The sequence below is a fragment of the Chelonia mydas genome, chromosome 14 (genome assembly GCF_015237465.2).
Source record: "Chelonia mydas isolate rCheMyd1 chromosome 14, rCheMyd1.pri.v2, whole genome shotgun sequence".
Taxonomy (NCBI): Eukaryota; Metazoa; Chordata; order Testudines; family Cheloniidae; genus Chelonia; species Chelonia mydas.
The window spans coordinates 7,319,588-7,346,504 of record NC_051254.2 but is presented as its reverse complement, the minus strand read 5'-3'; the positions used below and the strand labels follow the sequence as shown (position 1 = coordinate 7,346,504).

The 26,917-nt window shown below is 48.1% G+C and overlaps 1 protein-coding gene across 2 annotated transcripts in view; it reads right to left on the bottom strand.

Moving 5' to 3' along the window:
• The window catches only part of PRKCA (protein kinase C alpha), a 315,613-nt gene extending 289,790 nt beyond the window's left edge, over nucleotides 1–25,823 (bottom strand). The window contains exons 1-2 of one of the 2 annotated variants that reach the window (XM_037914357.2): nucleotides 25,531–25,823; nucleotides 13,777–13,808 (exon numbers count right to left, since the gene is read on the bottom strand). In XM_037914357.2, coding sequence (XP_037770285.1) covers nucleotides 13,777–13,808; nucleotides 25,531–25,703 — 205 coding nt within the window. In that variant the 5' untranslated portion in view covers nucleotides 25,704–25,823. The remainder of the gene's footprint in view (nucleotides 1–13,776; nucleotides 13,809–25,530) is intronic. The other variant, XM_037914354.2, reaches the window with a different exon arrangement.
• Between the last annotated feature and the right edge of the window lie 1,094 nt (nucleotides 25,824–26,917).

Genomic DNA, 26,917 nt, shown 5'->3' with positions numbered 1-26,917 from the left:
CTACACAATTCATTACAAGTAACTTGAAATTCAGAATTGTGTATCCCTTTTGTTCAGTTTTTATAGGCTTGTGCCTGAAGTTGTCTTTCAACGGGAGCTTTGACAAAAACAACAGCTAGGTATTAAAATATCTTGAATAAAATATAACTACAACTCTGGTAAGCTCCATTTTTGCTGTACTCTTGCAACATCTCCATCACCAACAGCACCACGCATACAGGACAACTAAAAACTCATCTATAGGATGGCAGCTGTTCCCTTAGCTCCCTTCGGTTCTCTTTTTTTTTTTAAATGGAGAACTTTCATCCTTTAAATGTATCCAGAATAAAAAGTAATTTAGAAAAACCAAAAGGAATAAGAAGAAGAGAGAAGAATGGCATTTGCGACATGTTCTCAGTCAGTAGGCTTATTTATAGAACTAGTTACCAGAGGTGGTTAGACTGAGCCAAAATCTGACAAATTGTAGGGTATACTGCATGACTAATCCATTTACTGAAGCTTTTCCACCTTACCAGCTTTGGAAAAACACACACACACACACACACACACCAACCACCAAAATGAACATGCTCACCCTTGGAATAGGCAAAAGGGCAGACTCCTGTAGGGATATCATCAAGCAGTCCATTAGGGATATCATCATGCAGAACAAATTTATCCATTCCTTGCTCAAATACTACATTGATGGTTGCTATAGGAAATCATTAGACTAGATAGACAAAAACTGAGATGTGTTTTAGAATAGGAATAAAGAGTTAGTGAACATAGCTAATGTGCCTTATATTCTTCCTAAAAACAATGGAAGTGCTAAAAGCTTGTATGACCATTCCTGTCACTGACTTAAGTCCAGCCTTTGAATTAGCATTATTTAGCTTTAAAGCTTCTAAACTTGCTCACTCTACCTGAAAGACTTTTTTTTAACTCAATTATGATGCCTGTCTCATGTTTTAGTATTACTGTGCAGAGGGCAGAAGTTGTTAGACATTATATACATACAATGTATACATTATATACATACAACTAAAAGTATGTTATAAAAAATATATAAAACAGAAGTGAGTATTGTACTCACCAGGAGATCTACTAGTTTTGTAGCACAGACATATGTAAGTTCTTTGGGGCAGGGACTGTTATTTATTATGTCTGTATAGTTCTTAGTACACTGGGGAGCAAACTGGTTGTGACCTTTAGGCACTACTACCATGTGAACAGTAAATAATAATAATACAATGCATAACTTGTTAACAGTAATAGTCAGCATCTTTTTCAAATCGTTAATGATGAGCATATTTCCTGTACTGAACTATTATCAAGCCAACTCTGCATGATCTACACGCTCAAGGCTGGATTATCCGACCTCTGCAGATTTGGTTAAATGGAGGAGCCGGCCTGCAGAGAGCTATCTTTCAGCCCCCATCATTCCTCTGTTGATCAACTTTAGAGAAGGCAAGAAGTGCAGACAGCAGACCTCGGGAGAGACAGGCGACCCAGCAATAGCTTAATTTAACCAGAATTTGGATAACAGAGGCATAACTATGACAACGGGATACCATGTAACAATATATATTTATTCCTGACATACTGCACAAGAAGTTTTAGACTTCATATATTATTCTGCTTTAGGAAATGGAAAGGAAAGAAGCTTCCTTACTGGGAAAGACTTCTTCAGTCAGAGAGAGTCATAAGAATGTGTAAAAAGAAAAGGAGTACTTGTGGCACCTTAGAGACTAACAAATTTATTGGAGCATAAGCTTTTGTGAGCTGTAGCTCACAAAAGCTTATGCTCCAATAAATTTGTTAGTCTCTAAGGTGCCACAAGTACTCCTTTTCTTTTTCCAGATACAGACTAACGCAGCTGCTACTCTGAACCATAAGAATGTGTAACAGTTTTCAGCGTAATATGGAAGCAGACAGCTAGAAATATACTCCAAAGATAGTTTTCATGTAGCAAAAAGCAGAAGACTGATGTTTTTTAACCTTCCACAAAGTCGGTTTCAACCTATCTATACAGAAAAGCAATGATAATGTGTTATTAACTATATTCTACACTACCAGTATTAGAAAACAATGGGGAAAAAAGACAGACTCAACCCACAAAAATTATTTCATAGCAGATTTCAAAAAGGGGAAGCCTCATCCTGAGCTCTTCAGTGGGCAGGTCAAGTCTGGGCAGTTTTTAATACTGATATTATTGACATTTCCATGCGGCATTCAGTGGGATGTACTGGTGACTAAACAACAAATCAGTGACTTAATATATGCTAAAAGATGTCAACCAGAAAACAGTAGCAAAAGGTATATTTAACGTCTATTCTGAAAGCACTAACTCCAGAATATAAACAACTTAGTTTATGGAGCCAATTCAACAACGTGTATAATACATTCCAGAGAGGTTCAAAATGCTTTGAACTTAAAAAGGAGTGAAATATTTGAGTTTTGGATGAGGAGTCATTTTTGGAAACAAAGTTAATCTCCCTTCAAAATCACTTCACTCTCATCCTGCAGCTAGTATGCATTTTTCCCCCATACACATTAGTAATGTAAAGGGAATGAACCAAATATTACCCTCATTCACTACCATGCAACCCTGCTCAAGAAAAGAGTTCCATGGATACAGCAGAGCAAAGGAAGTCCCTTTTAAAATAATTTATATATAAACATATTGAGGGTAAGGAAAATCATCATATACAATGAAAACACCATCACTGAATATTTAGTCATTTTAATCAGAAAATTACTGTGGTGTTTCAAGAGAAGTTAATACAGAAACTTATCTATCCCAATTCAGTCTGACACATCAATCTGCACACACTTAAAATTTTTAAATGGATGAAACTTAATAGATCTGTATTACTAATCAGTATCGTCTTCTATGAGTATTCTGAAAACAATTACAGTACCTACTGCACACAGATAGTTATCTTCATAAAGTGGTGCCTCCCAGTAAACTTCTGAGGTTGATTTTTATACGTATTTGCGCACTCCTTTATGAGTATTCATAAGGAGTGCACAAATACATTTAAACATCAAGGCAGCTCTTTTAATAAAAGCAACTTCATTTGTAACTTATCCTGTTTTTGTTTTTTAAAGAGAGGTAATGTTCTAAGCAGCAACAGCAGATCGTGTATTACAGTAATTAGATTGTAAACCCCTTAGGGCAGGGACTGTTCTGTGTTTATACAGTACCTAGCACAATGGGGTCCTGAGCTATGACTAGGGCCCCTATGCACTGCAGTGAACATTAATAATAATTATAAAGGTTGAACATACACCCTAATGGCTTTTAAATAAGTTTGTCATTAAGGCCTTAATCCTGCAATGTGAGCTGTTTACACAGACCCTTCTCCTTAACCTACACTGCATTTCTTCAGTATACAGTGGTTCCGATACTGTGAAGGATGTACATGCATTTTAAGCTTAGGCAGACTTTAATTACTTTTTTAAATGGCAGTGCATGCAAGGCAGCTGTTTTTCCATACCAGGCAAGTTGGTCATACATAGGGCCACCGTATGGACTAACAGTCTACAACTTTATTTTTAAAAATAAAGAGTAATAGTCAACTGTAGAAAGGCACTGATAACCACAACTCTTCTATTTTTTCTCCCCCCTGATAAGTTTACATGTTCATACTGAGCACTACGTTTTGGTTTCAGTCCATATCAAAATGCTCTATGCTGTCTATTCCATTTAGAACTGGTGGAAGTGGGGGGATGGGGAGGCACAACACACATTTTCAGAGAAGTGTATCACTTTGGAGAGGAAAAACAAAAGCAACACCAGGCAATTGGAAATATGCACCAAGCACATACACAAGACAATTTCAAAAAAGTTACACATTTCTCTTAGTAAAATATGTATGCAGCTACTTAAAGTACCAGCAAAAACTGCTTGTTTTGTATAGGAAAGGTTTTAACTCAAGGTTAAATGAAGTTATACTGGAATCCACAGACAAACCATTTTAGTGTATTTGCCTGAGATAGGAGCCATCTATTACAGGAAGTCTTTAGAGCGGATTTCTCTGCATTTTTTAACCTTTCAAGAGTTCATTTTCCAATAGTAATAACCTGTGAACAACTAAAGACAAATATCTAAGTACCTGCAACTTCCCTTGGACTTCAATTGACTCCTGCTGATTTCAACAGGGTTGTAGTTTATAACAACTATCAAGATTTGGCCCTCAGGGGTACAGACTTTTACTCATATGTGTAGTTCCATTAACTTCAGTGTTAACAGTGGAATGCTTCATGTGACTAAAGTTTGGAGGGTTTGCCACTGAATGAGGACGTAACATCCAGTCAAAAACAAACAAATTCAGACTAAAACAAAAAAGTCTATAAGCCTCACTGAATCTCAGTCAGGAAATCTGACTTTTTTTCCTTCACCGTTATACAAATTCTCTTCCCAACATTTCATGAAATTCCACTTATAACAGAGAAAGCCATTGAGAACACTTGCTAAACACCAGCTCCAACCATAATTCATCTGTTAAAATGCTATTTTGCAAGTTAATTTACATGAATGAATACTGGTATGGCTCAATATCAGCAGGTGTTGTGGTGTTTTGTTGTGCAATCATGCAAAACCAAAAGGAACAATAAAGAATACACCCATTTTGTCTGCCCAGGACTCAAACTGGTTTGGCTGTCATCTCTGAATCAGATATCACGCCCACGTACTTAATGAGAACGTGACGAGCTTCATAGAACCATTTTCAGGGCAATGGAACAGTCACTTTCTTTAACGGTAAAAATTACTGGGATAGCTAACTGATTCAAGCAAAACAAACAAAAAACTTGAGCATGTTAGAAGTGAACAGAGCAGAGAAGGTGGGTCTGCTGTTGTGGAAACATAATTCCAGAAAACCTAAAATGAGTCAAAATGCATTTCTCTCTCGACCACCCTGAGTCAGATTTTCTTAAAAACAAAAAACCAAAACACACATGCACACACGCAGTGCAATATGCCCAGATTTTCCAACAGAAGTTGTCTGGAAAACAACTAAATGATGTACTTTCCTATTTTAATAAAGCATTTCTACTCCATGAATAAATTGTGAACTCATTATTGTACACCTGGTTTTATTTTACTTTATTTATAGTCTTTTCTATGGCTTTCATCCTCCTAGTACCTGAACCTTTCACAAACATGAATGAATATATACTCACAACACCCCTGTGAAAGGAGAAAGAACTCACCCTAGTATACATAAGTGAGGCTCAGGGAAATGAAGACCCAAATCCCGCACTGACAACCCATTCAAGCAGAGGCCGTTTCACCTGCAAGGAGTGACAATACCAATGAGGGCATACTCAAACTATTCTTAATGTAGGATCAGGGCTATTCAAAGACATTCCAGAATTCTTCAGCACAGCTGGAAAGATCCTCCACTATCAGCCCCAAACTGAAACCATGCTTCCTCCCTACTTGGTGTGTGTATTGTTGGGAAGGCAAGGAAAAAAAGAGGAGATGAGGTAAAACAAATGCAGACAGAAGTTAAAAAGAAAAAGAATCTATCCAAAATGTACTTAAGAAAAAAATATTTATATTTGTTAAATTTTCATCTGCAACAGATTGCACTCAAGTAGACCTTGATCCTACAGAAGGCACTTGCAACCATAGATCTTAACTCCCCTACAGAGTCTCATTCACTTCTGTAGAACTGAACTGCAATCTTAGCATCAGGCTAAGAGAAGTATTCATTAGACTGATTTATAAGAAGAAAAGGAGTACTTGTGGCACCTTAGAGACTCCTTTTCTTTTTTCGGATATAGACTAACACGGCTGCTACTCTGAAACCTGATTTATATGGAAGCTCAATCATAGAGAGCACAGCACAGAACTGCACTTTTCAAGGGGGATCATGTATAGTGTCCAATCTGCCAGCAAAATTTACACTGACATCAAGAGACAGACAACTTTGTGAGACTTTACTTCCTGTCCAACCTCAGCAGCAAAATTTCTGGGAGCAGAAGCAGCAGCAATGAAATACTTTTTTTTTCTTTTAATTAGGGGAAAAAATAGACGAAGCTAGAGCATATGAGGGAAGCAATTAACATGAGACTATTGGTGGGAAGACAAGAGGGAAGAATAGAAAAGCTGCCAAACCCCTAGTTCATTCACCTATAAAGAAAACTTCTGACATCTCCTCTATAAATATGTTAAAACTGGAAAGGGAAAATCAACATATGCTGCATGTGTAAAACAAGCCGAAGACCTCTCTTCAGATAAGAGATACAGCACAGGAACATTAGAGGCTAGTATGTTCCCCATCCCTCCAAAAAGAGCTTTTATTTTACAAAATTAAGTTTTCTTCCTTTTTAGGAATAATTAAGAGTGCTTAAAAGAACAGGACACAACGGCCAAGGTTTATTTCAGAGAGCACAGGAGAAAGAATAGTAGGCGAAGGGGACATAAAAAAAGGATCTTATGTTTCAGTTTCTTAACATGCTATTTGTTTTGCAAGGAAAGGAAATGGCTTAGTTCCCAACTGATTTCATTTAATATATATTAATTTTATTACAGTAGTACCCAGAGGCCTTAAACAAGACTGCAGTCTCATTGTGCTAGGCGCTGCACATACTAAGATACAGACCCTGTTCCAAAGAGCTTAGAATCTAGTTAAGACACAACTGGCATAAAAAACACTCAAATTGAGGGAATGGAGGGAGAGTGTCATAGTAACAACAGAAGGGACACAGTTACATGGATTAGCTAAGCATACAATTAGCTCTTTAAGTCAATAATATACACACATACACGAGTAAACTCTACAGACTTCCTGACTTGCTAAGCAGTTTGTCAGTCAGCCTCAAATCTTAAAATGGATTTGGAAAATAAAGCAGCAAAGAGTCCTGTGACACCTTATAGACTAACAGACGTATTGGAGCATAAGCTTTCATGGGTGAATGCCCACTTCGTCGGATGCAAAATGAAGTGTGTGGAGTATTCCAACCCCATTAAAGGCACTGAAGTAGTAAATTAAGAGGCAGAGAGTGTGCAGTAGGTGACCACAAAATCTGAACATGGGAAAATTATTTACTCAACACCACAAATGCTGATCTCATCTTCACCGCTGGAACTAAAACGGATTCTGACTTCAAGGAACCAAACCTAGACTAAGGCACAGAAAAGAAATTACATGAACATCCTCAGGCCCTAATTTTCTCCAACGTACACCATTCTTGTTCTTTAGAATGAATATGCATCTCTGTTTTCACAAAGAAAATATTTTGTTTAAAAATGGAAACAGATGGAAACGAAAATACAAAGTAAACAAGGTCCACATTAATGAGCATGCTTATCATAAAGGCTGTTTCCTTAAAAAGAGAAACATTCATATTCTGGAAGACAAAATAATGTGTTTAAATTTTTATTTGTATGTTTCTGCATTCCCCTTGTAAAGATTCCAGAAAACGGAGCAAAAAGCTTTCCCCCGCCATCATAGCCAATTTGCTGTCTTGCTTGACAATGGGGCAAAAAAAATCATTTTTATGATCTTACAATGTTTTCACTTTAACAATCACAAGGATGACTTACACAGAATGAAAACTGTTTCAAATCTTTGAGAACAGCCTGAGTAGACTTAAACGCAATTTGTTTACTAGCAATCTGTCAGAGTTACAACATGCTGAGAATGATTCTACCATACAGTATTAATGTTTTATTAAATAGTAGAGAAACTGATTACAAATGCAAGGGTCCAAAAAGACCTTAACAGTTGCACAAAGCTCTATGGAGCCCAAATTTTAAAGCTAAGTGCAAGATTATCACTCCCAATTGTGCACCAACTCTATGGACCAAGAGCCTACTGTCCTCGAGGTCATCAGCAAATTCCCATTGACTTCAGTGAGAGGAGGATCAGGCCCAACATTTCTCAGCAATATTTTACAGCTTTAAGACTTGCCCTTCTCTTGAGTAGAGTCAGAGAAGGGATGGCACACAAAACCCAGAAGAGGAACAATGAATGGGAGCAGTCACATGTACTGTAGAGATATGTAACCAAGTTGCAAAGTTCACATCTAAAATTTGACCCACAACCAAAATTCCCTGAAGCTAGAAGAGATTCAAATTGACTGCTCTGGTTCAGGCCCACTTCTAATACTATAAAAATCAGCCAGTGTTTGAATGTTTACTGCAATAACTGAGCTCAATAAAGTAACTGAAGAACAGAGCCCGAAAATTCAGATGTAATTCTTGCAGTTCATGGCAACTGCACTTGTATTTCCCATTCCTGGACCAGCAAGGGCACCAAACCCTCAGGCGTCTCCAGCTGTTGCCTCTCTTGGGTAGAGATCTACATCCTTCTCCCTTCTGACCAGGATATTTCCAAGCTGCACAGTTCCCTGCCTTCGCTATGTATTTCCCAGCACAGACAGTTTGCGCAAGGACATCTGCTGGCTTTTTCTTCAGAGACAGTTGACAAGTGTAATTGCTATGGTTATAAGTATCACACCATTTTTTCTAAGCAAGCCTACTTTATTCTTAAGGTAAAAAGAAATGCAGACAAAACATTAAAAACAACAAAAGAATCTACATGCATGTTAATAAGCTTATATTGGTTAACCCCCAAACCTAACACAAATTCTGGCAGGATGTGTCTTTTAATTCCCTCACCCTAGGGGAGTCCTTGTGGTCACAAGTTCATCAGAGCTTCAGCTCAGAACAAGCACTCTCATAACATGTTCAGTTCACCATTTATACACTGCAGGGGTCTTTATCTGGAATTTCCAGAAACAGGTAATTAGTACACACTGAGTCTTTCTCCCCAGTTGATATCCACAAAAGGTTAGCTTCAGAGGGGAGAATTTGCGTCATTTCACACACAGTTGTTCCAGAAAAACCTATGAACTTCCTAATACCTTCCAGAGACTGTATTATCTTGTCTTCCTGCTAAAGAAGTTCCATAAAATCTCAAAATGTACATAAATATTTACATTTCTAAGACAACGTAGCCCAAAAGGTATTAAGCCTAATTCAGTAAGGTTTAACTTTGTTCAAAAAAGTTCATTATGGATATTGGCTCATTATGGACATTAATGCTTATGATAATTTTTTTTTAAAAATTTTTTTCATTAATTTGGTGCACTATATAGTGAAGGACTCAGAATTCGGCAAAAAAAATCAGAATTAGCTAGGGACAGGTTTACTGCTGACAAAAACATTTTTTAAATTTTCCCACTGAACTCTGGTAACACATCTCAGTTCTGGCATGCAATATATAATTTTAATATTTGCCTGTCAAGTTTCAGTCCAGCATGAGATTTTACAACATGGAGACTCAGACAGACCAAGAACTATACTATAGTTGTACTAGGAGCTGTCACTATAATAATTTTTCCTTTCCCTCTCTGTCAGTCTGAAATTTTTCCCATATTCTTCATTGATGTCATCTCTTCTCTGAATAGAATATCTTCATTTTTAAAAGTCATGCAGTTTCCAGAACCTACTTTCTAGCTAGCATCTTGCAGTCCTGTTACTTCCTTATCCTCTTGTTATTTTCAATCACTTCATTACATTCATTGTCCCAGCTTTCACCCTGCATAGTTGTTCTAGGTTTATTCCTTCTTCAGTATTTCAGAGCCTTTCAATAAGAAAAAACAACAATGAATTGTTTGTTTCTTTTCTACAAACGTAATACAATAAAAGCTTTGTTATCCAGCATGTTAGGGGAATGGGGGGGTGGGGAGGCGTGCCAGTAAGTCAAAAATTCCAGTTAACTAAGGAAAGGAGTACTTGTGGCACCTTAGAGACTAACCAATTTATTTGAGCATAAGCTTTCGTGAGCTACAGCTCACTTCATCGGATGCATAAAGTGGAAAGAGTTATACTTACCAATGGAGGGAAGGAATTTGGGTGTGGGAGGGAGCTCACGGCTGGGAGTTGGGGTGTGGGCTCTGGGCTCTGGGAGGGAGCTTGGGTGAGCGAAGGGGCTCGGGGCAGGTGGTTGGGGTGCAGAAGGGTTTTTGGGGTGCTGGATCCGGGCATTTCTCAACTTGGGCAGCTCCCCAGAAGCAGCGACATGTCCCTGCTGCTCCTAGGTGGACGTGCAGCCAGGAAGATCTGCCCACTGCCTCCGCCCGCAGGCGCCGCCCCCGCAGCTCTCATTAGCTATGGTTCCCGACCAATGGGAGCTGCAGAGCCAGCACCCAGGACAGGAGCAGCACACGGAGCCCCTATGGCTGTTCCTCTGTCTAGGCGCAGCAGGGACATGTCACCGCTTCCGGAAAGCCACACGGAGCCAGGTAGGGAACCTGCTGGCCTCGCGCCAACCAGACTTTTAATGGATATCAGAAATGCCAGTTTCTAGAGCTTTCCAGCTGGTAAAGTGCCGGATAACACAGCTTTTACTGTAGTGACTTTATTTCTCACGGAATGTTAAATGATACAGTAACTAAAGCAGCAGCTTTCCAAATACCATACAATTCCATTCATTTCCAAAAGGCAGGAATTTATTAGACAAGAGTAAAAACGGGAGGGAGGGGGAGAATACTAGTTAGTTTCCAAGATATAAAAATTTGGTTGATTTTTTTTTTAAATTAGAGTTAAAAAGTTTCTTGTAAAAATCAATTTGGTTTGACCAACTTCAATTAACAGCTGGTTTAACATTTCACTTCGCATATTCATTCTTCCCCCTCTTCCCATTCTACACACCACCACCTGCCAGATCAAGACAAGATAACACCATCAGACTACTACAAAAGAACAAAAAACAGTCACTGAATGTTTTTTTAGCAACATTACAGTAAACAAAATCCCTCATCACACAAGATGTGACAGACACACATGTTTTTAAAGGACTACATAATTAAGATAAAATTTATTACTTTATTTTGCATTAGCTGCCAGGAGGTGAAAGGCCCACTTTTATTCTTGGGCTTCCATTTTCATCTGCCTATCGTTCAGTATTTTTCTACTTTTCTTTTCCTATTTTCCCCTTTACATTCTTATTTAATGTCCTCAGATTCAGCAAAACTTTCTCACTTATTCACTTAGGTTAATAACACCATGGCCTGGCCTGAAGTTTCCAATTAATCCTGCATTTCAGAGTTGCACGGATGCTACAGTTAAGCAGTCTGTCCTCAAACATAACCCTTTTCCTTTATTATTAAGGGTCAGAGAGAGGCATGAGAAAGGAGGGAGGAGAGAAAGAAATGAACAATTAATTTTCTATCTATAGAAGAACTGTTTTTGAACTAAAGAACTATGATTCAAGTCAGACAGCTGAAGTGCAGCACCCACCCAACTGTCATCAAAGAGAGTGATTTAAGATTCAAGGACAACTCCTGGTGGTATTTCTAATTAATATGGTTTCACTTTAATCTGGATCAGCAAACAGCAAAGTTCTTCATTTAAATATTATAGTAGGAGAGATCAGACACCACCGTGATTGGTGCACTAACACACAGACAAACAACACTGAGAATGAAGAAATGTATTTTATGGCATTAGCAACCATGATAAAGATGAGAATTTTTTTTAAATGATCACGTTCTTTATTACTTTCGACCATGTAAGAGCAGAGTCCAAATGCACTGTCCAGAGTATCCTCCAGTAGTGTAAATGCAAAGAAATACAGCTTGGATGCACAAGAACATCTTCAGGCTCCAGAAAAAAATTACTTCCAGAGCACGAAATCCCCCACTGTTGCCAGTGCCAAGACAATGTCTTGGAGATTAGACAAGATCAAACTCTCATCTTTACCTCCTAGGATAAACATCATTCCTTACCAAATACGCCTCTTCTTGGAAAATTAAAATTAACCCTACGCTCAGACTGGTAAGTGTAGTAGGAGAAACCCTCCCAAAAGATAAGACACTGGAAACAGGAATTGCCATACTAAATCTGACAATAGTCCATCTAGTCCTGTATCATTGGTGGATAACTGCAAGTATCAGCTGCTTAAGAAAAAGATGCAACAAACTCTGCAATAAGCAATTATGGAATAACACAAGGAAAGTTTTCTCCTAACCCCATATAGTTAAAGGCAGGCTTATGAGAAAGTTTGAAAAGATTTTAAACTTGATTTATTTTATCCATCTTGTTCCTAGTTTTTTTAAATATTTGAGAAGGAGTATAACATACGCGCTTCAGAGCTAGTTCATTCCCATGCTCTTACCCTCCTCCTTGCCAAACACTGAGCATACACAACCATTCACATACTTGAAGCTTCCCGAGGTGCTCAACCAGCTTCTATCAGTAAAATGCAATGAAGGGAGCAATCAGTGAGGCCTTAAAATTTCAGCATATTAAATACTTGACATGCTCAGGGTCCATAATGGTGAAGTACACCAGAAAAAGAACATGCAAATGTCATAGTAAGGCAACACATAAAAAGTGTACTTCCTTACCAACTGAATTTTTAAAGGTTCATCACTAAAACAAATACAAAATGAATGGAGAACATTCTCACCCCACATTCTTACTTAATTTTTGTAAAATCTATGTAGTGCAGGGAACTTCCCGTGTTCAACATTTAAAGAATTCCTTCACTAGAGGCCGAATTTCAGCGTCTTTAATGGAACAAAGAGAGTCACTCCACTAAAGATTTGGCAGTATGATACTAGATCTATGACTTACAAAGAGCAACAAGACATAGGGATAGCAGGAGGGTTAAAAGTAACAAGGTTTTTTTTCATGTGTAAATTCTATGGTAAAAATATGCTTAGATAGTGGACAACAGGCAAAATATAGGCTACATTTTTTAAGAAAGGGGAATATAGGATGTACTGTAGTCACTTGTGCTTCCACTAACAACACTACATGAAAGAAAAATGAGAAAGGATTTACTTTTAAAAGTGCCAGCTAACCTCAAAATAGCCCTGCCATGAAATTACCACAACTAACAGTGTGCTCATTTTCCTACTTAATAAATAAAATTAGTATTGAGGATAGAAAAATTTGGTTTAAAGCATTAGCAAACAATCATAGAAAGTGTAATGAGCGAAAGAGCCAGAAGGCTAACTACTCAGTACACATGCAGCAGCAATAGGACAGATAAATTATAAGAAGTTACAGCATTCTGATGTCTATTAAAAGGTAAAGATAATATGTATAAAGTAGATAAAGAAAACTATTGCTAACTTGAATAAATACTGAATGAATATGACAATGGTGCAGTTTATAAAGCCTATAACAGAACGTAGCATGAAATGAGTTTTAATATAGCTATCCTAATATAACTTCCAACTGTTATCAGTTCACATTATTACAATAATTGCTAGCTCTGCTGACTGGGAATTAATTACATGCCTTTTATTGTTTGGGGGTTTCTTAATTGTACTCTACACCACAGAGTGATCCTTTGTGTTGATTAAAACAGAGTTCAAACCAATGGTCCACCTGAATTTATAGGTAAAAGGGATGAAGATTAAAAACAAAGATTGGGACATGAAAGAAAATCCGTAAGACTAAAAGATTATTTCATTTTCCAAATACACCCCCACATGCAGCACCTCCCAACCAAAAAAAAAAAAAAAATGTTCTCTGTAAGATATAAATTGCATAAACATTCTTTTTGTAAAAGGTTAGAGGCTGCATTGTATGCAGATTATGACATTTAATTTGAGGAAACTGTCAAAAAAAGCTGATTTGCATATTTCACATTTTTTAAAAATCTTAATTAAACAATTCTAATCCTTTTCAATGTACACAAGGACAGATCACTTGCATAGCTTTTCCTGCTGTTTGTTTCCTTCTTGCTCTACCTTTCAACCTTTGGCTGGATTTAAAATGAAGTGTAACACTGTATGCCAATCAATAAACTATTTGTGGCTTACCTTGGCACTGAAATCCTTGTTTCCCAAATCCCCTGTAAGGGAAAAAGACAAACACTGTCTTAACATAATTTAGTTATTGCTTCTTCCCACTAACCTACTATAATAAAAAACCTCATATTAAACTACATGATTTCAGGTTTTGCTAAGAAAGCAACAGCTTTTATAATACAAAACAAAGCATTAACCCATCTATTTCAAATATGAGAATAGCAGTAGATTCCAGCTATGTAATTTCATTTTCTGGCAAACCATTATTTTAATTTTATTTTACAAGCAATTTTGGATCCACAATTATTGTCATCTGTGAATATTACATAATGTTACAATTCACTCCATGCCATGTGTATACTTACAATATTATAAATACTCCAACTGCTAGAGAGCTATAAAAAGAACCACAGTTGGATTCTAAGATAAATCTCAATATGCATACTAAAATTCAACTATATAAAACAGCGACTGCAGGATGGTCAGGAGACAGATGTACAGTAAGGGGTTTGACAATGGTTGTTTTGGGGCTATTACAAAGAATATTCACCTAACACAAAGAAAATAAATTAATAATGGCCGCTGCTTTAATAACTATTGTAATTCTAATCTTTTAAAAATAATTCTATTAATAAGCTATCATTGTTTGAAACAATGATTTAAACACGTACATAGTATTAGCTATTGTACCCAGAGTTTAATAATGTATTAAAGCTCACAAAAATCACCATCTCATTTTTAATTTTGACATGGAGTTTTCTCTCCATCAAAAAAAAAAAAAATTGTTTTCAGTACTCATTTACACACACACACTAAAAAAAAGGAGTACTTGTGGCACCTTAGAGACTAACAAATTTATTTGAGCATAAGCTTTCGTGAGTCTCTAAGGTGCCACAAGTACTCCTCTTTTTTTTTTGCGGATACAGACTAACACGGCTGCTACTCTGAAACCACACGCTCTCTACATTCTCTCTTTTGAGGATGTTTTTTAATCTGAGGTAATAGTGTTTTTTCTGAGAAAATAAAACCAAATTACAACAAACATCCAGCAAAGCCATTACATCCAATACAGCTCCCTTTAGCAAAAATAAGTATGAAGTTTAGCTACAAAATTGATTAAATAACAATAACATCTCTTCCTCATATCCAAACATTTATTGTGATTTAGAGAAAAAAATCATTTAGAGAAACCTCATGTAACTTCAGTAAAAATTTAGTTCAAATTAAAGTTGACATTAAAGGGACACTCAACTTTACAAAACAATTTACAGTTTTCCCTGAAATATTTTTCATTCTGTTATTACAAGTGACATCTAAGATCATGGTACTGGAAAGATTATAAAATTGTATTTGTTTATTTACTCTGAGTATATTTGACAATACTTGGCATACAGTCTTTTCACTGTTTCCCTGTTCGTGTGGGTCTTTCACTCCATAACACAGGAGAGAAAAATTGTTTTTGTTTTTCTAAAATATACAAATATAATTGTAAAACCACCAAAACGGACAACAGGACTAAGGCTGGACACAGAACCTGAAACTACTTTTAGGTTGTTTCTTTATTTTGTTAGGTGATTAGATTTCAAGACAACAGTGTTCTTTGAACAGCTAAACTGAGAATGCATCCTTTCTTCGTGGTTTGTACTGAAAGACACTAGTTCACATTCCAAGTCTGTTCTATGCAATCTATAGTGTAATGAATCTTTTTTTAATCCAAAATTTCACAAAATAAGTCAAACCTTGGGCAGAATTTCCTTTAAACAAATTTGGCAAGTCTAAATAAGAAACTGCTACCTAGTTCAATATTAAGATCATCAAGTTTAATTTAAAAAAAAAACCCACACACATTTGGAGAGGAACTTCATTCCACTGAAGTATTACATGTTCTTTATTCACACCTCCAAATGTTTAATAACAATCACATTCTTGATTTTTACCCCTCAACTGGAAATTGTTATGGGGATGCAACAGTTAGGTGTCCATTTAATGACCTCTGAAGATACCATACTTGCCATGTTTTTGGTACAAAAGCACCCAACATTGCATCTGACTTTAAACAATAATGAAAAAAAAAATGTACTCAAGCAGCTGCATGCTGTCTTTGAAGAACATTTAAGAGCTTCCTAGACTTACTAGCAAGGAAAGACCACAGCGTACAACTACTCTTGCCACCTGTCAACAACAGGATATCCTTGCACTTTCAAATACATCCTGTAATCAGGTGCCTTTTATCAGGGCGGTATTGTTTTTAAAAACTGCATTATTTATCTGTACCAATACATGCTGGCAATAAACCCTGCAGCATTCTTTCACACCTGCCAAGTCTCACTCTTTTTGGATTTATTTTAAAGCAGTTTTTAAATTCTTCTACTTTTACAATGAAGGGTTTTGCAATACCCCTCCAATTGTGATAGTGTGAGAAGCCAGAACTTATTTTTCCCTTTTACATCATTCTACAGCAGGGGTCCCCAATGTGGTGCCCGCAGGCACAATGGCGCCCAGCGGGGCAATTGTGTGCGCCCGCAGGACACCAACCTGCCGAAATGCTGCCGCCGAGCGTGGCCACCGGAGAACTGCCCGCCGAAATGCCACCAAGAAGCGTTGCCGTTTCTCGGCTGCATTTCAGTGGCGGGGTGTCTGGCGCCAGCCACAGTCTTCTGGGAAAAGGAATATGCTATTCCCACAGAAAGGTTGGGGACCACTGATCTACAGTCTGCCGATGTCCATTTCAGCCACTCCTCCCCGCATATATTTTCAACAGTTTGTTGCATGCTCCCCTCTCACGCATTTTACTGTGTTTGCTAATAGCATCAGTCTCTCTCTTCCACAGCATCCAAGTTAAAGCATGCAGTACAAAGAGAGAAACTGGGAATGTACAGTAGGCCAAGGATCATGCTGCCCAGTGCATGCTGAGGGAGCCAGCCAAGTGCAGCGTGCACACAGCCAGTTGCATGCCTTCCCCTCACCATCTTCTCACACGGCTGAGCCTCAAGGAACAACAGACCTTCCTTTCAGCAGTGCTCAGATCACCACCGCTCTCACTAACACCAGTGGGAAGGGTGGCTGCTCTACAAATTTGAAGATAAGCCCCCAAGTCTTTCCTCTCTCCACACAAGTTGTAGTATGCAACAAAAAGAGAAGGAAGCACATGAATGTATATAATTTACAAGTGAGCCAAGTGTCCCACCCATTCCCACTGTCTCATCCAGCTCAGGTCACGGGGGATCAGCCTGCACACTACTCATTTTTGCCCTTCTTAGCAGAGGGTATAGAATCATAGAATCTCAGGGTTGGAAGTGACCTCAGGAGGTCATCTAGTCCAACCCCCTGCTCAAAGCAGAACCAATCCCCAATTTTTGCCCCGATCCCTAAATGGCCCCCTCAAGGATTGAACTCACAACCCTGGGTTTAGCAGGCCAGTGCTCAAACCACTGAGCTATCCCTCCCCCTACAATGCAGCTAAGCCAACCACATGCAAGCACACACTGAAATTGCCCTGTCTGGCATAGGTTATGAGCGAGCGGAGTACACCACTTGGCCAAGCACATGACAGGGACTAACTATTCAGTTTTTGCTTCTGGATCCTGAACGGTTTGTTGTAGAGCCTTGCAACCTACCCGGGACCCAATTCCCAGTATCAGGTTTGAGTCCATCAGGTTGGGTCTGAAAAGAACCAATCCTCTCGGATTCAGGTCTGGTCAGGTAGGCTCTGATCATCTCCTCCTGCTGTGAGGTCGGTGCTGCAGCAGCTGTGTGCCCCACCCCTGCCAACCACCACCACCTCACTGTGCTGTGAATGCTGCAGACTGCACTCACGAGTCACAGCACATCTCACTCCGCAGCGCAGCCAGGCAGCAGCGGCAGGGCACACACCTGCCACTGTGCTGACCCCATGGGCAGGAGACGGCCGGAGAGGATTCACAGGCACGAGAAGTGAGAAGCCACTACCCAACTGAACCCCAAGTACGAGGTGGAGGCAGCCCTGACACCGGTTTGGAGGGAAGTGTCGGGTCCAGGTTGGATCTAAAAAGGACTCGACATGCTCGGGTCAGGTTTGTGCCTAGGTTGCGTTCTGGTCAGGCTTTAAAATTAAGCCCGAGCAGACCTCTAATTTGATTATTTTGTTCTCTTTGTCTCTCAGCAGCCTTTCCTAGACTTGCTAATCCAGAGGCACCGGCTGCAATCTATTTTCTCGTCTCCCTGCCCTCCACAGGCAGCAACAGGGAACACAGGAACAGCAACTATCACAAAGATAATGAAAAGGCCACAAAAGTTTTGCTGAATTACTTGAGATTGTTGCAAACGCTGGGAAGTCCCTTACCAGATTAAATCAGTGGCTGTAGAACTTGGGCAGGATGAGATTAGATGTATGTATGCCAGGAAGGATAAAGTGGGCACATGTGGGAGACTCAGCAAATGAAATCAGTGAAGTGACACCAGAACTTGGGTTGGGGGAGGAGGGATAAACACGCATGGTGGTCTGGAGGAGATGGGGTGTGCTCCGTGTATCACAATAGGGAAACAGATGTTTAGGGGATGGAGAACAGTCCAAGCGATTATCCCCAGATTAAGCTGATCCTCTGGCTGCAGAACATGGGTTGGATACATATCAGAGGACTGCAGGGAGTGTTCATTTCTTGCCCAAGGGTCATTTCCCAGGAGTCCCCAGGGTGCATGGTCTCCTGAAGAGACTCACAAAACAAAGTGCAATGGCTGCAAAACAGGGGTGCGTGTGCATTATGGCACGGGTCAGAGAATATAATGGGAGGTAATGTAGAGTTGTTCCCAGGGTTCAAGCTAGGGGATTCCCCAGTTAAGAGTCACCAGTGGCTGCAGGATGTGGGCAAAATGCATTCCTATAGGAAAATTACTGGGGAAGTCGCCAAATGAAGTTAATGTACTAACTGCAGAAGGTGTGCTGGGCAACGGGGCAAATACGTAGATATGTTGTGGTGGAGGCAATATGGGGGGTGAGGAGGAAGGTCACTCGGATTAAATGAGTGCAGTAGGGCTGCACTACGTGGCCTACCTAAGGTGATCAGATATGAGGGAAGGCATATGGCATGGAGGAAATCCTCCCTAGCAAGGTGTGGGAACAGCAAGGTACAAGTGGTACGGTTGGGTCTCTCACCAAATTCAATAGGTGCAGTGGCAACATAAGGAGGGCTGGCTGAGGTGGGTAGTTCATGATGCATCCCGAATCATGGGGGGAGAGGACAGATGGCACAGGCAAGGTAGCAGGGAGTCTCACCAGATGAAATCAGTGCAGTGGATGCAGGAAGAGGGCTACCAAAGAGGGCAGTGTGTGTGGGGGGGGGTGATATAGGGAGCGGGGGGTGCATTGGGGGGCTCTCTCACCAGAAGACGTCAGTGCAATGGCTGCAGGAGGAGATGGTATAGGAGCAATATACAGGGGTCTCTCACCAGATGAAGTCAGTGCAGTGGCAGCAGGAGGGTGGGTGGCTGGGATAGTACAGGGACCAGGGGTGATATTGGGTGGTGTAAGTGGCAGGAAGCAATATGGGTGTGGTATACGGGCAGGACAGTACAGGAGCAGGGCAGGGGTCTCTGACCAGGTGAAGTCGGTGCAGTAGCTGCAGGAGAGGGTTGCCTGGGGGACACTATAGGGTGGTGTAAGCTGCAGGGAGCACTACAGGGGTGGTATAGGAGCAGGGGCAGTACAGGGTGGTACAGGAGCAGTACTGGGGGTCTCTCACCAGATGAAGTCAGTGCAGTGGCTGCAGGAGGAGGGTTGTTGGGGGGGCGGTATGGGGGGGTTGAAGATAGCAGGGAGCAATACGGGGATAGTATAGGGCCATGGGCAGTACGGGGGCAGTGCAGGGATTGTATAGGGGGTCTCTCACCAGACGAAGTCTGTGCAGGAGGTGGGTGCCTGGGGGGCGGTATAGGGCAGTGTGAGCGGCAGGGAGCAGTATGGGAGTAGGCATAGGGGTAGGGAGCAGTACAGGGATGGTATAGGGGAAGGGACAGCACAGAGGTACATAGGGGGTCTCTCACCAGATGAAGTCAGTGCAGTAACTGCACGAGGGGGGTGACTAGAGGGTGGTATAAGGGGCAGGGGCAGCACAGGGGTGGTATAGGGATAGGGGCTGTCCAAGAGAGATACAGAGGGGGTCTCTCACCAGATAAAGTCAGTGCAGTGGCTGCAGGAGAGGGGTGACCGGGGGTCATATAAGGGGCAGGGGCAGCCCAGGGGCGGTATAGGGACGGGGGGGGTTACAGGGGGGGTCTCTCACCAGATGAAGTCGGTGCAGGGGCTGCAGGAGGGGGGTGACGGGGGGGGGCGGTATAAGGGGCAGGGGCGGTGTAGGGACAGAGAGGTACGGGGGGGAGGTCACCCCTCTCCTGCAGCCACTGCACCGTCTTCATCTGGTGAGACCCCCCACTCTGTACCCCCCATCCCTATACCACCCCTGTGCTGCCCCTGCCCCTTATACCGCCCCCCCGCAATCCCCTCCTGCAGCTCTCACCAGATGAAGTCGGTGCAGGGGTTGAGGAGGGGGGTGACCGGAGGGCGGTATAAGGGGCAGGGGCAGCCCAGGGGCGGTGTAGGGACGGAGGGGTACGGGGGGGGGGTCTCTCACCAGATGAAGTCGGTGCAGTGGCTGCAGAAGGGGGAAGACCGGGGGGGGCGGTATAAGGGGCAGGGGCAGCCCAGGGGCGCTATAGGGACAGAGGGGGTACCGGGGGGGTCTCTCACCAGATGAAGTCGGTGCAGGGGCTGCAGGAGGGGGGTGACCGGAGGGCGGTATCAGGGGCAGGGGCAGCCCAGGGGCACTATAGGGACGGGGGGGTCTCACCAGATGAAGTCGGTGCAGGGGCTGCAGGAGAGGGGTGACTGGGGGACAGTATAAGGGGCAGGGGCAGCCCGGGGGCGGTATAGGGACGGGGGGATCCAGAGGGGGGGTCTCACCAGATGAAGTCGGTGCAGGGGCTGCAGGAGGGGGTGACCGGGGGGCAGTATGAGGGGCAGGGGCAGCCCGGGGGCGGTGTAGGGACGGGGGGGTCCAGAGGGGGGGTCTCACCAGATGAAGTCGGTGCAGGGGCTGCAGGAGGGGGTGACCGGGGGGGCGGTATAAGGGGCAGGGGCAGCCCGGGGGCGGTGTAGGGACAGGGGGTCCAGAGGGGGGGGTCTCACCAGATGAAGTCGGTGCAGGGGCTGCAGGAGGGGGTGACCGGGGGGGCGGTATAAGGGGCAGGGGCAGCCCGGGGGCGGTGTAGGGACAGGGGGTCCAGAGGGGGGGTCTCACCAGATGAAGTCGGTGCAGGGGCTGCAGGAGGGGGTGACCGGGGGGCGGTATAAAGGGCAGGGGCAGCCCGGGGGCGGTGTAGGGACGGGGGGGTCCGAGGGGGCATCTCACCAGATGAAGTCGGTGCAGGGGCTGCAGGAGGGGGTGACCAGGGGGGCGGTATAAGGGGCAGGGGCAGCCCGGGGGCGGTGTAGGGACAGGGGGGTCCAGAGGGGGGGTCTCACCAGATGAAGTCGGTGCAGGGGCTGCAGGAGGGGGTGACCGGGGGGCGGTGCAAGGGGCAGGGGCAGCCCGGGGGCGGTATAGGGACGGGGGGGTCCATGGGGGGCGTCTCACCAGATGAAGTCGGTGCAGGGGCTGCAGGAGGGGGTGACCGGGGGGCGGTGCAAGGAGCAGGGGCAGGGCAGGGGCAGCCCGGGGGCGGTGTAGGGACGGGGGGTTTGGAGGGGGCATCTCACCAGATGAAGTCGGTGCAGGGGCTGCAGGAGGGGGTGACCGGGGGGCGGTGCAAGGGGCAGGGGCAGCCCGGTGGCGCTATAGGGACGGGGGGGTCCAGGGGGGGCGTCTCACCAGATGAAGTCGGTGCAGGGGCTGCAGGAGGGGGTGACCGGGGGGCGGTGCAAGGAGCAGGGGCAGGGCAGGGGCAGCCCGGGGGCGGTGTAGGGACGGGGGGTTTGGAGGGGGCATCTCACCAGATGAAGTCGGTGCAGGGGCTGCAGGAGGGGGTGACCGGGGGGCGGTATAAAGGACAGGGGCAGCCCGGTGGCGCTATAGGGACGGGGGGGTCCAGGGGGGGCGTCTCACCAGATGAAATCGGTGCAGGGGCTGCAGGAGGGGGTGACCGGGGGGCGGTATAAAGGACAGGGGCAGCCCAGGGGCACTATAGGGACGGGGGGGTCCAGGGGCGGCGTCTCACCAGATGAAGTCGGTGCAGGGGCTGCAGGAGGGGGTGACCGGGGGGCGGTATAAAGGACAGGGGCAGCCCGGGGGCGCTATAGGGACGGGGGGGGTCCGGGGGGGCGTCTCACCGGATGAAGTCGGTGCAGGGGCTGCAGGAGGGGGGTGACCGGGGGGCGGTATAAAGGGCAGGAGCGACCGGGGGGCGGTGTAGGGACGGGGGGGTCGTCTCACCAGATGAAGTCGGTGCAGGGGCTGCAGGAGGGGGTGACCGGGGGGCGGTATAAAGGGCAGGGGCAGCCCGGGGGCGGTGTAGGGACGGGGGGGTCCGGGGGGGGTCTCACCAGATGAAGTTGGTGCAGTGGCTGCAGGAGGGGGGTGACCAGGAGGCGGTATAAAGGGCAGGGGCAGCCCGGAGGCGGTGTAGGGACGGGGGGGTTCGGGGGGGGGGCGTCTCACCAGATGAAGTCGGTGCAGGGGCTGCAGAAGGGGGTGACCGGGGGGCGGTATAAGGGGCAGGGGCAGGGCAGGGGCAGCCCGGGGGCGGTGTAGGGACAGGGGGGTCCGGGGGGGCGTCTCACCAGATGAAGTCGGTGCAGGGGCTGCAGGAGGGGGTGACCGGGGGGCGGTATAAAGGGCAGGGGCAGCTCGGGGGCGGTGTAGGGACGGGGGGGTCCGGGGGGGCGTCTCACCAGATGAAGTCGGTGCAGGGGCTGCAGGAGGAGGTGACCGGGGGGCGGTATAAAGGGCAGGGGCAGCCCGGGGGCGGTGTAGGGACAGGGGGGTCCAGAGGGGGGGTCTCACCAGATGAAGTCGGTGCAGGGGCTGCAGGAGGGGGGTGACCAGGAGGCGGTATAAGGGGCAGGGGCAGCCCGGGGGCGGTACAGGGACAGGGGGGTCCGGGGGGGTCTCACCAGATGAAGTCGGTGCAGGGGCTGCAGGAGGGGGTGACCGGGGGGGCGGTATAAGGGGCAGGGGCAGCCCGGGGGCGGTGTAGGGACAGGGGGGTCCAGAGGGAGGGTCTCACCAGATGAAGTCGGTGCAGGGGCTGCAGGAGGAGGTGACCGGGGGGCGGTATAAAGGGCAGGGGCAGCCCGGGGGCGGTGTAGGGACAGGGGGGTCCAGAGGGAGGGTCTCACCAGATGAAGTCGGTGCAGGGGCTGCAGGAGGGGGTGACCGGGGGGCGGTATAAAGGGCAGGGGCAGCTCGGGGGCGCTATAGGGACGGGGGGGTCCGGGGGGGGCGTCTCACCAGATGAAGTCGGTTCAGGGGCTGCAGGAGGGGGTGACCGGGGGGCGGTATAAAGGACAGGGGCAGCCCGGGGGCGGTGTAGGGACAGGGGGGTCCGGGGGGGCGTCTCACCAGATGAAGTCGGTTCAGGGGCTGCAGGAGGGGGTGACCGGGGGGCGGTATGAGGGGCAGGGGCAGCCCGGGGGCGGTGTAGGGACAGGGGGGTCCGGGGGGGCGTCTCACCAGATGAAGTCGGTGCAGGGGCTGCAGGAGGGGGTGACCGGGGGGCGGTATAAGGGGCAGGGGCAGCCCGGGGGCGCTATAGGGACAGAGGGGTCCAGAGGGGGGGGTCTCACCAGATGAAGTCGGTGCAGTGGCTGCAGGAGGGGGTGACCGGGGGGCGGTATAAAGGACAGGGGCAGCTCGGTGGCGGTGTAGGGACGGGGGGGTCCGGGGGGGCGTCTCACCAGATGAAGTCGGTGCAGGGGCTGCAGGAGGGGGTGACCGGGGGGCGGGATAAAGGACAGGGGCAGCCCGGGGGCGGTGTAGGGACGGGGGGGTCCGGGGGGGCGTCTCACCAGATGAAGTCGGTGCAGTGGCTGCAGAAGGGGGGTGACCGGGGGGCGGTATAAAGGACAGGGGCAGCCCGGGGGCGGTTTAGGGACGGGGGGGTCCAGGGGGGGCATCTCACCAGATGAAGTCGGTGCAGGGGCTGCAGAAGGGGGTGACCGGGGGGCGTTGCAAGGAGCAGGGGCAGGGCAGGGGCAGCCCGGGGGCGGTGTAGGGACGGGAGGGTCCGGGGGGGCGTCTCACCAGATGAAGTCGGTGCAGGGGCTGCAGAAGGGGGTGACCGGGGGGCGGTATAAGGGGCAGGGGCAGCCCGGGGGCGGTGTAGGGACGGGGGTCCAGAGGGGGGGGTCTCACCAGATGAAGTCGGTGCAGGGACTGCAGGAGGGGGTGACCGGGGGGCGGTATAAAGGGCAGGGGCAGCCCGGGGGCGGTGTAGGGACAGAGGGGTCCAGAGGGAGGGTCTCACCAGATGAAGTCGGTGCAGGGGCTGCAGGAGGGGGGTGACCAGGAGGCGGTATAAGGGGCAGGGGCAGCCCGGGGGCGGTGTAGGGACAGGGGGGTCCGGGGGGGAGTCTCACCAGATGAAGTCGGTGCAGGGGCTGCAGGAGGGGGTGACCGGGGGGCGGGATAAAGGACAGGGGCAGCCCGGGGCGGTGTAGGGACGGGGGGGTCCGGGGGGGCGTCTCACCAGATGAAGTCGGTGCAGGGGCTGCAGGAGGGGGTGACCGGGGGACGGTATAAAGGACAGGGGCAGCCCGGGGGCGGTGTAGGGACGGGGGGGTCCGGGGGGGCGTCTCACCAGATGAAGTCGGTGCAGGGGCTGCAGGAGGGGGTGACCGGGGGGCGGGATAAAGGACAGGGGCAGCCCGGGGCGGTGTAGGGACGGGGGGGGTCCGGGGGGGCGTCTCACCAGATGAAGTCGGTGCAGGGGCTGCAGGACGGGGGTGACCAGGAGGCGGTATAAGGGGCAGGGGCAGCCCGGGGGCGGTGTAGGGACGGGGGGTCCGGGGGGGCGTCTCACCAGATGAAGTCGGTGCAGGGGCTGCAGGAGGGGGTGACCGGGGGGCGGTATAAAGGACAGGGGCAGCCCGGGGGCGCTATAGGGACGGGAGGGTCCGGGGGGGCGTCTCACCAGATGAAGTCGGTGCAGGGGCTGCAGGAGGGGGTGACCGGGGGGCGGTATGAGGGGCAGGGGCAGCCCGGGGGCGGTGTAGGGACGGGGGGGTCCGGGGGGGCGTCTCACCAGATGAAGTCGGTGCAGGGGCTGCAGGAGGGGGTGACCGGGGGGCGGTATAAAGGACAGGGGCAGCCCGGGGGCGGTGTAGGGACGGGGGGGTCCGGGGGGGCGTCTCACCAGATGAAGTCGGTGCAGGGGCTGCAGGAGGGGGTGACCGGGGGGCGGGATAAAGGACAGGGGCAGCCCGGGGCGGTGTAGGGACGGGGGGGGTCCGGGGGGGCGTCTCACCAGATGAAGTCGGTGCAGGGGCTGCAGGAGGGGGTGACCGGGGGGCGGTATAAAGGACAGGGGCAGCCCGGGGGCGCTATAGGGACGGGGGGGTCCGGGGGGGCGTCTCACCAGATGAAGTCGGTGCAGGGGCTGCAGGAGGGGGTGACCGGGGGGCGGTATAAAGGACAGGGGCAGCCCGGGGGCGCTATAGGGACGGGAGGGTCCGGGGGGGCGTCTCACCAGATGAAGTCGGTGCAGGGGCTGCAGGAGGGGGTGACCGGGGGGCGGTATAAAGGGCAGGGGCAGCCCGGGGGCGCTATAGGGACGGGGGGGTCCGGGGGGGCGTCTCACCAGATGAAGTCGGTGCAGTGGCTGCAGAACGTGGGCTGCTTGAAGAAGCGCGCGGTGAATTTATGCTCCTTCACCTCGTGCACGTTCTTCTGCCTCAGGGCTCCCTTGCGAGCGAAGCGCTGCACCACGTCCGGGGCCGCGCCGGGCTCGTGGCCCGCGAACACGTCGGCCATGGCGCCCCCCCGCTGCTCCCCCCGGGAGCCGGGCTGCGCCGGGAGCCGCCGTCCGCCCCGTCCGGCAACCGCCGAGCCTCTGGCAGCGGCGGGGCTGGGCGCTGCCTCCGGCTCCGGCTCCTGACGTGCGAGCCGCGCGTCGGGGGCGGGGGGAGGATCCCAGCCCGGCGGCTCCGCCCGTGCGCGGGGCCCGGCTCGCCGGCTCTGGGCGGCCGCAAGGGCGGCGGGGCAGGTCCGGGCCCGCCCGGGCCCGGCGGGGAGCGGTGCGCGGCCGGTCCTGCTCCCCCCCGCACACACACACACAGAGCCCCCACCCCACACACACACACTGCCCTTCCCGCTCCCCACAGCGATTTCCCTCACACGCTGCCCCCTTCCCACACACACACACACACTACCCCCTCTGCACACTCCTTCCCCCCTCACACACTGTCCCCTCCCCGCACACACTGCCCTTCCCCCTCCCCACAGCGATTCCCCCACACCCTGCCCCCTTCCCCCACACCCTGCCCCCTCTGCACACTCCTTCCCCCCGAAACACCCTGCCCCCTCCCTAATACACAGCCCTTCCCCCTCCCCACAGCGATTCCCCCACACCCTGCCCCCTCTGCACACTCCTTCCCCACCTCACACACTGTCCCCTCCCCGCACACACTGCCCTTCCCCCTCCCCACAGCGATTCCCCCACACCCTGCCCCCTCTGCACACTCCTTCCCCCCTCACACACTGTCCCCTCCCCGCACACACTGCCCTTCCCCCTCCCCACAGCGATTCCCCCACACCCTGCCCCCTCTGCACACTCCTTTCCCCCCGAAACACCCTTCCCCCTCCCCACAGCAATTCCCCCCACACACACTGCCCCCTCCCCCACACACTGCCCCCTCTGCACCCTCCTTCCCCCCGAAACACCCTGCCCCCTCCCTAATACACAGCCCTTCCCCCTCCCCACAGCAATTCCCCCACACACACTGCCCCCTCCCCCACACACTGCCCCCTCTGCACACTCCTTCCCCGCCACACACACTGCCCCCTCTGCACACGCCTTCCCCGCACACACACTGCCCCCTCTGCACCCTCCTTCCCCCCGAAACACCCTGCCCCCTCCCTAATACACAGCCCTTCCCCCTCCCCACAGCAATTCCCCCACACACACTGCCCCCTCCCCCACACACTGCCCCCTCTGCACACTCCTTCCCCGCCACACACACTGCCCC